The 12,196-nt window shown below is 42.5% G+C and overlaps 1 protein-coding gene across 1 annotated transcript; it reads right to left on the reverse strand.

The window, feature by feature from the left end:
- Positions 1–6,424: 6,424 nt before the first annotated feature.
- On the reverse strand, positions 6,425–8,383 carry tal2 (T-cell acute lymphocytic leukemia 2). The gene is made up of 2 exons (XM_061730122.1): positions 8,248–8,383; positions 6,425–7,547 (listed from the first exon to the last, which is right to left on the reverse strand). Exon 2 carries the CDS (start codon positions 7,541–7,543, stop codon positions 7,202–7,204), a length of 342 nt encoding a protein of 113 aa, XP_061586106.1. The 5' UTR covers positions 7,544–7,547; positions 8,248–8,383; the 3' UTR covers positions 6,425–7,201.
- Between the last annotated feature and the right edge of the window lie 3,813 nt (positions 8,384–12,196).

The raw sequence follows: 12,196 nt of genomic DNA on the forward strand, positions 1-12,196 counted from the left end.
AAAATGTTTACTTTAAGTGATTATTTAAGTCTGATTAATCAGGAAAAAACTTTTTCACTTTACTAGGGCTATTTACACACGTAGCCGGGTATTTTTAAAACCGAATATTTCCCCCCTTCCATTTATAAAATAATTTGTATCCACATTACATCGTTTTAAAAAAAAAAAAACCCTTCCACACATAACCGAAGATCTGCGTTTTCGACCACATTCATAAGCATTCTAACCTGTAGATCATCTGCGGCTCAGCTTCCCCGGCAGGCGCGTCTCCTTCTTGGTAACGAGCCCGAGTCCCCCCCGTGTCCCGCCACGGAGCTGCCGCGTTATCGACGCAGCCCTGCGCCGTACCCTAGGGTACGGCGTAGGGCTGCGCGTCGCCGCGTACCCTACGGCGTAGGCTCTGTGTCGGTGTAACGCAGTAAACGGTGGTCAAGAGCAGAGACCATTTATTTAATAAATAGCTTGGAGAACAGATGCTGGATCATAGTTCTGTAGTAAACAAAGGTTGCACGTCAGAGCAGATTTGTTGTTGTTTTGGCGCATAATGTGACGTTCGAAAATGCAAAACTCTGGTTGTCTCTGTCTACACGCATCTACATAAACGGAGTTTTCAAAAATCTTAACTTTGCCCGGAGTTTTTTTAAACATTCGTTTATTTGCGTTTTCATGTGGATGACAGGTCCAAACGTTAAAAAAAAATCTAATACTGTAAAAACACATTTTAACCATTTTGAGTTGGTAATAGGGCTTTGATTAGTGTATTATTCATCTTTTGCATGCAAAAGGGCCAAAACGTACATCTCAAGTTTCAATGCAGGAGTGACACGAGGAGTCTCCAGTGCAGACGTTTTACAGAATAGGGCTCAGTGCTCTTTAGACAAAATAACCTGCACTTATCAAAACAACATCTTTGGGGGACAGATAATCGCAGTAGCCTAGCTTTGATTCAGTCTCAGGGACATGAAATGGTTGCTGCTTATGTCTCCGCCTGTTCTCGCGCTCGTTGTGCGTTTCCCTGGGTTTTTCGCGTTTTAGACTAGCAGCGGATGTCACCCCCCACCCCGACCCCCGCCTCCCGTTCACATAAAAAAAAAAAAACATATATATATGAATTAAAAGACAAAAAACATCTTTGCAGCTGTGTAAGACAGCTAAACCCCAAACTGCATAGATCAGTGTTTCCCAATCCTGGTCCTCGAGGCCCCCCTGTCCTGCATGTTTTAGATGTTTCCCTGCTTCAGCACACCGTCATACAATAATGAGGACCATTAATTTGAATTAATTAGACTGTGTTGGTGCAGGGAAACATCTAAAACATGCAGGACGGGGGGGGCTCGAGGACCAGGGTTGGGAATCACTGGTCTGACCTGAGTGGACTCATAATGACCTCACAGAGGGACGGGAACTTTCCAGCACAACATCCAGCATGTAAAAAAATATCCTTTGCTCTCAGATAACGTTTGTTATCGACTTTGTAACCCCATGACCTCCCTGTAGCACCACAAAGAGTTTGCCATTTGCAGTTGTGAGTGATCAGAATTTATTTTTTTAACCATAAAAACGATCTTTTCAGCTTGGCAAATTCTGAATTTAAACTGGTGGGCTAATTACCACAACTATCAAACCTCCGCTGGACTTTGTGCAAAGTCAGATCTTTACAAACTCAAATTGTAAAAAGTAAGGTGATCAGGAAAATATGTGTAAAACAACAAAAAAATCAACCTCAATAACACATTGATCCTTCTATTTACTTGACTTTTAGCTTTTTGCAGACAATATAAACCAAACCTATTTTGTTTTCTTTTCCTCACCAACTTTTTTTCATTTGTCACATAAACTCATCAATTTCACAAGTTCAAAAAGAAAAAACTGCAGAAGAAAATTACGTGGAAATTTGTTTTTTAAGCCTCGATAGATGGTTATAGCAGCTGTAGATAAATGTTGGTTTCTTGATGCAGTACGGTCTGAGGGATCTGATATCACAGGGGTCCGTTTAAGGCTTTGTCTTGACCTTTACACCCCAAAACTGCTCTGACTCCTTACATTTATTTTAACGTCACAAGCTATAGAAGGAAATATTCAAATCCCTTCCAGTGTTTCTCCAAACAACAATAATTTTTTAACATTTTAACTTTTTTTTATCCATCTATTAAATTGGAGATCACCTCCCGACCTCAAAGACTGCCTTTCATGAAAAATGCTTTTATACTTAATTATTAGAGAGCGAGCTTTTAGTGCCAGATAATGGCATGTATCCCACGCTTAGCCGAGCTAGCGACGGCCCCGGGACTCCCCCTTACAGAAGTTACGACACCGCGAAAGCCAGAATATCAACTCAGTAGGAAAAGTAGAAGACAAACAAAGAAGGAACCGGAAGTACAGCAACGCAAAAGTGCGTGTGGCGTGTCTTCTCATGCATCTATACTTGGATTTCTCAGAAACTCCAATTTAATCCTTAGCTCAATTGTTGCCAATAGCTTGATTTTAGATGTGCATGTAATCGCGCCGACTTAAGTACAGCCCAGTGTTCTGTTCTTAGTCATCTAGACTGTTTTTAGTTGTGTGTTTTGGGTTATTATCGTGTTAAAGGACCTGTTACCTGCAACTGTAATGAAGCACTGGACACTGGATGGAACATTCAGCTCACGAATGTCTTGATAGTCTTGAGAGTTCGTTGTATTTGCACAGATTAGACTTCCTGTACCAGACCAGAGCCGAGCCTCCTCCATGTTTCACAGTAGCTGTCTTTGATTTACATGCTTCATCTTTGCATCCGTGAAGATGCAGCTGATGTGACTCGTCAAAGAGCGTCATCTTTCATCAGTTTAAAGTCATCCCAGTGACCATTGTGGGTTTTTCTTCATCTAATTTGACCACATGCATAAAAGTCAAACGCAAGAATCGTTTGTGCTTTTTGTTCTTTCTTGTATGTTTAATTGTTTTTCCAACCCACTGTTTTCTGATTTGTGCTTGCATGTCAACCTGGCAAATTAAGATGCTGTGTAATTCTTAAAAAGCTAAGACGACTCGTTGAGATATTAGAGTGGAAATAGTTGAAATAGCCACCTGATTTCAGACTCCGTGGTTGGAGAGGGCCACTCAGTGAATATTCAGGAGGCGGGGGTTGTCAGCCGTGCCATGGCGTTCTTGGAAAATGTCACCTCCGATTGTTTGGGCGTCTAAGTCTTAACTCTGGGCATTTTGTCCCCCCTCATTAACATTGTAGATTCCTTTTGACACTGGATTCAGGAGCGTCTGGAAAACAAAGAGCATTTGAATATCGGATTCGGAGTCCTGTTGAGGGAGTCAGTGGCCATTCAGAGTGGGTAAGTGTGTAATGTTTTCATGCTTAGACCTCCCCTGGTGGATGAGAGGGAGAAGTAAAAAAAAAAAAAAAAAAAAAAGAAGCAATGGGTAAAAATGGTTGTTGTAGAATTATCAAGCCTTTAATTGATTTTACTCTTTGTTTAATTTTTTCTTGGGAATTTGCGGTCGACTATGTCCTTTTTCTACATTCCTGTTGGTTCCTCTTCATCCTTGTGCCGTCTCTCCAGCACTTGGGGAAGGGTTACAGCGTATTGCTTTTTGAAGTAGATATTTGCATAATCAGATTAGGATGGGTGATTGTCAGAGGGCTCCCCCATCAGTGGGTGCTCCAGAGGAGAGAGGGTGCTGTCCACTCCAACAATGGAGGACTCCCTCCGTCCCTCGCCATCCCGCCAGCCCTGCAGCTGCATCCCACACGCCCGAGCGCTGCAGGTCAACCACGACGGCAGTCGCGGGCTTGGACTCTTGCAGCCCCGCAAGAGGGGTGAAAGAGCGCGAGAGGATGCAGAAGGAGGAGGGGACTCGAGAGCGTGATGGGAGTGGGAGGGCAGGGGTTGAGCTGAGATATTTAAACATGCAGAGTGTGAATTGGCTTTAAAGGGATAAAGAGCTCAGGGCCTATCGGCTGGCACCCAACTCCAGAAATTCTTTTTCACCGCCGCCTCAGCCGGGAGAGCGAGGGGCTGCCTGCACTGATCTGGCCCATTGTGATAAGGGATTCAGACAGCGTGCTAGACGCCGATAAGGAAATGTGCTCTCAATAGACGATTACCCACATGCTTGGGAGAGAATAGTCAATCAGGAAAATGCAATTGGCGGTGGGAGTGAGAAGCATACAGATTTGTTATTATTTTTAATGCCGGGTTTCATAATCCTGCCGGAAACTTTAGGTCAGAGTAACGCTCAGACCTGATTGGACCTGATTTGTAAATGAGGTGTATCAGCAAAGTATAATTTACAACCTGACACCGTGTTCACAGAATCTGTCGCTTGCATTTTTGTCTAGTTTACAAATACATGATCAAATATTTGAGACTTAAATGTTCCACGTGTAAAGAAGTACATTTTAATGTTCTGTGTTATATTATTACCAAGAGGTTGGGAACAACAGTATTAATTTTTTCTTCTCATTATTATCTATGAATTTGCCGACTAAACCGTGAAATGATACAAGAAGTGAATGTCTCCTGGATTCCCGCTGTGGGAGGGACAGACAGCTGCTGTACAGTACTCATCGCTCTCCCAGTATAATATGATTTCTTTAGTATTTTTACAGGATTACAAAGAATCACCTGTCAGTTCCCACAGGCATCTCGCTAGTGTGTCCAGCTGCCCTCTGCTCCGTTTACACATCATTAGCCACAGTTTAACAGCCAGAGTGAGAACACCCAAAGCCAGCTCACTGTTTACCCTTCAGCTCAGTTAGATGCAGCCTTTTGCCTAAAACTAGCACCCATTTTCTGCTATCAAAGTAGATGTTTAAATGTCCTACATCTGCTTAAATCGCTGCCAAACACAGAGGCGTGCAAACAAAACGGCTCTTATTTGAAACACACAAGTCTGATTGTTAAAAAGGAGAAAAGTGTTACGGTTATTAATAAGAGATCGGGCAACTTACAAGCACCGTAGATATTGTTGCAATGTGAGGACTTGATGCCTCTAAATCTTGTATTATTGTTAACTTAATGTGGCTTTTGAATAATTCTAATTGCCATTTCAGACTTAAACATTGAAATATCAGTGCTATAAAAAGAAAAAGATCTATAATCTCATTGCTCAAATCACATAGATGCTAATTAAGTTTATTGATAAGTTTCTACATGGATGATTACGTCGTAACAGGGATGAATAGTGGACATCCCGGTTCTTTTTCTTTCCTACAGATCCTGTTTTACAGTTAGCGGTTATAAGCTGAGTTCTGTGAAATACTCTCTGCATGCAGTAAAAAAGAAAAAAAGAAAAAAAAAGCAGCTTTCCCTCAGAAAGCTGCAGCTGCCTGTGGTGTACTGGGCAGTGTTTGACTCCAGAGCAACCTCTGACCTCAGGGGTGGCAAGTTAAGCACTCGCATTTAAGACCACTGGTCAGTGGACAAAGAGCGGGGGTCAGATCTGTGTCTGCGCGGCCGTCACAGGAGCTCACAGAGCAAACGCTTCTGGACTTGTTGAACATAAACACTCAGCAGCTCAGCCCTTAACCCCAGTTATCTGGCTTGGGCTGAAATCATTTACAAAATCCACGCTAAATATTAACATTTACAGTATTTACTGTATGGGAGTTTAAAAGTGATCTCGTCTAACTAAGGATTATTTCCAAATTGAATTTATTGAAATAACAGTCTTGTCTGATAAATCAAGCTTTTTCCTGTCCCAGTTAAGCTAACAGTGACCTGATGGTCAGGAGTGGCTGGTTCAACGCCGGTCTGACGTCGTGTCCCCAAAGTTGTATAATAGCAGCAGTTACACGGCCGGGAGGAGCAGCATTTAATCACCTGTTTCTCCTGCCTGGACAGACTCCAGGAGATCTTTGGCTCTGTTCTTCTAGGGTTTTATTTCTGTCTTTATGGCCCCTAGTTTCTAGGAGTTTCCGGAGTTTTTCAGCTGAACATAAAAGTGCTTGGAGAGCTTATTTAACTGCAATAAAGCAATATTTCTATAGTTTCAACGGTTTGAAGTAAAAATGTGGTGGCATGTTAGTGACTTTTGCATAGTTCTTTTTATTTTGTAGCTGATTTTTATTTTAAATTTTAAACTGCAGTTGACAAAATACAATTTAAATCTAAATCTTCCTGTAGTGTGAGAAATAAACAATTCGGCTAGTTTGAAAAAGAGACGCAGCAACAGGTGTGATTTATTTCTGAATCAGCATCTTCTTTTTCAGCACTTGGCGAGCATTAAATTTGCAATATTAACGTTTTGGTTATCAATAAAGGCGGTTTTCATGGCGCGGATGCAGATTCAGTTGGCTCTCAGTGATGTGCAAAAGGTTGTGACACATTCAGAAAAGGGATTAATTAACAAATCATTTATTAAATAAATAATTAAAATAAATAACATTCTATGTATTCAACAAAACAAAATAACTTAACATAAAAGGAGGTATAATAAGATAATAATAACACTCATCACAGAAGACAGTTCATTATCTTTGGCTCTATGACATGCATATTTTACAAAAAAAAACCTCAAATGGAAAAACATGGAGAGAAGATATTTGTTGAAAAACTTGTTGAGAGGATTGTCTGTTTTGCCAAAAATTTCTCAGCCCAATCAAAATGTTAAAAAGTTTACAGTCTAAAGACTTGTTAGAGGAAGAAACAGGAGAAGTAATTCTTCTAAAGTCCAATAACCTTGATTAATAAAACAAAGGTCACATTTACTTTCATCGAGGGGGAAAAGCAGCATGTCGACTGAGAGGGGGGGGGGGGGTGCCCTTGGCTATTTTGAAAGGATTGCAATCTGGAGAAACGGCTGAACCATTATCTTTTCAAATGCTTTCCTCAATCTATTTCTTGAAATGAGAAATTCCTTAATCCCCTCGCATTTTTCCTCATTGCAAAACTAAATGAGTTCCAGGCGGGCCGGCAACAAGGAATATTAACATTTAGACACGAAGGCGGGGCGGGGGTGGGGGGGTGTGTGGCAAATCCAGGTTTTACACTTCCATGCAGAACACAAATGAATGTTCATGTGAAAAATCATATATTCAACAACAATCAGTGTGCAGGCAGTCTCCTCTGCGTGTTGTGTCCGTGTGTCGCCCAACGTTGGGGACTGAACACCAGTTTCAGTGTCATTCAGACTGAAGGAAGGGTTCTGCAAGTCTCTGGGCCTGCCGGGTCAGCCGGGTCACCCGGGTGAGCCGGGTCTGCCGGGTCTACCAGGTCTCGGAGCTGTCACAGCTGGAGCCTCCAGGTGAAGGAGCGTCTGTGTCGCTGGCCGTGGCCCACGTGTGCGGAGGCGACTGCAGCTGCTCCATGTTCCCCCGGAGGAAGGTGAGCAGAGCCGTGGGGGAGTGGCCGGCCGGCTGGCCGCTCTGGCTCTCCAGCAGCTGCACCAGGAAGTTGATGTAGCGCATGGCCAGACGCAGGATCTCGTTCTTGCTCAGCTTCTTCTCCGGAGGATGCGTGGGGATGAGCTTGCGCAGCTCTGCGAAGGCGGTGTTGACGTTGTGCTGGCGCCAGCGCTCCCGCGTGTTGGTGAACACCTTCCTGGTCATGGTCCTGAGCAAACACCGACACATACGGTTTAGGATCGGGACTGAACCTCAACACTGTCGTCTCAGCTTTGACGGATCTGATACTTGACATCTTCAGTGTTTGGCACTGATGTCAATATGTTAACGGTCATAAATATGATGAGGCATTTTGGGAATTATTCCTAGCTTCTACAGTCTGATTATTTTCTCACATCTAGAATATAAACCATTTATCATATGTTGCTATGCAATACAACATTTTAAATTACTGATAAGTGTTTACTTTTTCCAGACTTCCAGTAAAATAAATCAATTTTCACTGATATCTGTTGTCAGATAATTTGACATCCACACAATTTTACTTACGGTATATTTTATTGACTTATTTAGACTAAAACGCCTCTAAAATGTGCATGCATGCCCTGATGAATTCTATGTTTTATTCTTTATTTCATTCATTAAAAGAAAAACAAAACAGTTCAATATAATTACAACAAATCTCTTTCCTTGAATGAAAGGGAACAGAAAGAAGACTAAGCTTATTTTATCCGTCCCTTTTTCCTAAGAAATCAAATTTCAATAAATGTAATAATAAAAAAAACAAATTACAAATTACGCAATTAAAAAAAAAAACACTTTCCAATAAATTCTGATAAAACTGGAAACAAGTGGCTTCGAGGGAGAGGAAACTTCACTATCAAAGGAAAAATAAAACAAGGTCTCACCTGTTTGTATGTGGAGCCGTGCAGAGATCTCCGAGGCGAGGGCTGCTGTGCACGGGTCACCAGTGTGCGCGTCCACTTAGCTGCGTCTCCTCATGCTCGCGAGGTCCTAATGAGCGGGAGGGATGGGGAGCGGAGAGAGAGTGAGCAGGGGTGAGAATGCCGCATGCTTGCATCCCACATTTTATAGCAGGGTAAGCCTTATTGTGTGACGTGTGCTGTCGTGGAGCCTCTGTGTTTATTGTGAGGTTGATGTGACTGCAGCACTGCACAACGCCCCCCCCCTCCTCTTTTTCCCCCCCTCAGTTAGATAAAATGGATGTGACTTACTAATGATGGTGCTCCCCATAAATTGCCAATGTCATTTTTTTTCTCCCCTCTTTTTCTTTGTATATATTTTTTTGCCTTTGGTACATTTGAAAACATTTGAGGAGCTTTTTTTTTTTTTGCAGCTTTCTGTATTCAATGAGCTTTTGAGAGACTATTTGTGCTGGTTTTATGATTCATTGCTTATTTAATCCTTGAAGGTTGCCACTGAAGGTGAAAATGTCCTTTTGAAGTGAAACTGAGACATTGGTCCCTCTGATCCTTCGCTCACTGCCGTGGACACTTATTCCTTTCTGTTTCCCTGACATTAGGCATGGACAGCCCACCCTCTCCTCCACCCAGGAAAACCCCTTGATGTCACTGCTGCTCTGCTTTTGAATCCGCTCTGATTGGGCCACAAAAGGTAAAAATACCATATCCAGATTGACAGTTGAACAATACGGGTTTTGTTATGACTATGGTAATCTTGTTGAACCATTCCAAGAGTCCACACATAAATTAAAGGGGAAACATGGAGAGCCGTGTCTGACTCACCTCTACGCAGCCACTCCTCACTCCTCCGCCCCCCCCTAAACCCCCCCCACCAAAAAAAAACAAGTCTAGTTTAACCAATTGTCAATGTTCTTTTTACACCCTTCAAGTGTTGTTTCAAAGACGCAGCCTTCCATAAAGTTTCTGTGTGGAGTAGGAATTTACATAATCCGATTAGGGGACGGGATTAGCCCTGAGCCTGGAGAACAGCCCCGATGGGGGCCGGTTTTTTTTCCTGAATCGGCCATTCATGGGACCTGCTGCACGTCCAAGGGGCTGCACCTGCAGGCCCGGCGCCGCTCCTCTCCTCTCCAGGCCCGCGCACACATTCACCAGGGCCGGCACCGGCCAGTGGTTGACACCCATCACAAACGCAGGGACAGGTGACGGCTGCTACCTGACCAAAGCCACCAATGCAGGTCGTTGCTTCTAGTGGACATTTAGTTTCTGTTAGAAATGAATGTTGTGACCCATTTTTTGTTTTATTTATTTTTTTATTTAACCTTTATTTAACCAGGTAAGTCAGTTGAGAACAGTTTCTCATTTACAATGACGACCTGGGCAAGAGTCAAGCACATACAACCAACACAATATATAAAAAACACACATAACAAATATGAGTAAAAAGTGGTAGCGCTTGTCCGGAAGAGTTACAAACACGTGCAATGATCACAGATGAATGTCGGGAGTGTATTTTTGAAGGATGAGAATGGGATTGATTGTGGGAAGTGTTTGTTGCAGATGATTCCAATCACTAGCAGCAGCAGAACTGGAATGAATTCTGGCCAAAGGAGGTGCAGGCTTTTGGAATGACCAGGTTACGTAGGTCCTTATTACTGATGTTGATCTTAAGTAGTGAGCCAAGATATGTAGGGGTGCTTCCAGTGATGGTTTAGTAGATGAAGTGACACCAGTGGATCAGTCTACGGGAGTGAAGTGAAGGCCAGGTGAGTAGAGGTTGCAGTGATGGGGGTTAAAAGGAGCACCTGTAACAAAGCTGACGGCGGTGTGGTAGATGATATTATTATTATTAGGGCCGAGCACTTACAGTGCAAAGGCCCTATTGTATCTGTAGGAATTATTCTTTCTTTCTTTCTTTCTTTTTCTTTTCCTTCTGATGAAATGAGGGCCTTTTTGCCCCCTAAACGTGCCCCAAAAGTCACCAAATTTTGCATGCAAGCCAGGCCTGGCGAAAAATGTAATATTTAATGGTTTGTATTAATGGGCGTGGCCTAATGGCTCAACAGCGCCCCCTAGAAAACTTTGTGCCTCATGCCCCACAATACGGTTTGACGCACATGCACAAAAATCGGTACACACCTGTATCATGTCGGTACTTAAAAAAAAGTCTCTTGGCGCCATGGCTGAAACCGAACAGGAAGTTGGCCATTTTGAATTAATCGTATCATTTTGGCGAAATTTATGCCAGTTCTTCGGCCGCTTCAGAGCCCGAACCGTAACGTGCACCCAGGTGTGTTATACATCAAAATGTGCGTCTCCATCCTGGGACAATGCGCATTACTTTTCTCTTTCAAAAGCGTTACCGTGGCGACGCTAGATGCCAAAAAGCGCGCCCCCCCTTCATCTGATTGGTCCATATTTGATAGTTCCCCAAAAGTCACCAAATTTGGCATACAAGCCAGGCCTGGTGATAAATTTGATATTTCATGGTTTGCATTAATGGGTGTGGCAAGAAAACATTTCTCTGCCATAACTTTTGAACGGTTTGAAATAAAGAATCGTGCGTGGTGTCATCGGACATGGTTTTGAGTCCTTGACCATAATTGGTGCAAATTCGCCCCGCCTCTTCTTCTGATTGGTCTATTTCATAGTTCCTATTTTCTGCCATAACTTTTGGATGGTTTGACATAGGAAGTCGTGGGTGGTGTCTTTTCTGATATGCTTATGGGGGATGGTGGCCGTGAGTGCGAGGGCCCGTTCATCACTGCTTGCAGCTTTAATTATTATTATTATGGTAGATGACGTCAAGTTTATTGAGAAGGGTTTTGGAGTCAGATCTATAAACTATATCACCGTTATCTAGAATTGGGAGGATTGTCATTTTAACCAGAGCTTTGCAGAGTGGGTGTAAGATGCTTTATTGCGGAACAAAAAAACTATTCTAGATCTGACTTTAGAAAGTAATGTTTTAATGTGGACGTCAAAAGAACTGTCGAGCCAGAGACCCAGATATTTGAAGGAATTAACAAATTGGAGTTCTGATCCGTCCAGGGAGGAGATATTGAAAGGGCAGGTGATACGTGGTAGATTCAAGTTGAATATCATGCACTTTGTTTTGTTGGTGTTTAAGTGAAGGTGAACGTTGGAGAGAGCGTGTTGGATATTGTTGAAGCTAGTTTGCAAGAACCTAAGGCAGTGTCCAGGGAAGGACTGGATGTGTACAAGATGGAATCGTCGGCATATACATGAATGTGTGAACTGCCTGCAGCAGAAGCAACGTTGTTCATATAGATTTTAAACAGGGTTGGACTGTTGTTGATCTGCACGTCTGGCAAGTTGAATAAGTGAAGCAAGTGTGACTTCTTTCAATATGTCTTGCTTGTTGTGTTTTCATCCTGCAGTAGGAGGTCATATCCAAAATTTGTTTAGCCACTTTGCTTAAGGATCAAAAATCTGTTCGACGGACTCGGGTTCCCAGAAGATGAACCCTAAAACTCAAGTTTGGTCCATCACTAAGTGAGTCTTTTGATGTATTAAGTTTCATTTTTCAGTGATGGGCGGGCACACTATTTCTTACAGGTGTTTCCAGAGCATAATGTGTAGAGATTATGGGGATCCTCTGACTTTGTTTGCTGTATCATTGAAATACAATGTTGCTGTTTCAAGTTGAAAGTCCCCACCATTGGACCGTTTTCATAAAACCCTAATAGTCTCAGTTTTTCTTCTCAGCCTTTAATAGATTCAACATGTTCAATTTCTCCAGTTTGTACTTGAGAAACTGATCTTTCAGGTCCTTTTAACTGTACTTGATACGAGTCGTGTTTTCATTACACTTTTTCACAAAAGAAAAGCAGCGAGGGTGGTCGGTGTTTCCATTGAACTGTGTTTTTCAATGTATTTCATTATTCTCCTC

This window comes from Cololabis saira, chromosome 9 (genome assembly GCF_033807715.1).
Source record: "Cololabis saira isolate AMF1-May2022 chromosome 9, fColSai1.1, whole genome shotgun sequence".
Classification (NCBI taxonomy): Eukaryota; Metazoa; Chordata; class Actinopteri; order Beloniformes; family Belonidae; genus Cololabis; species Cololabis saira.

Coding starts and splice junctions, on each gene's coding strand:
- tal2 (XM_061730122.1), bottom strand. CDS start 7,543: ATGACCAGGAAGGTGTTCACCAACACGCGGGAGCGCTGGCGCCAGCAC.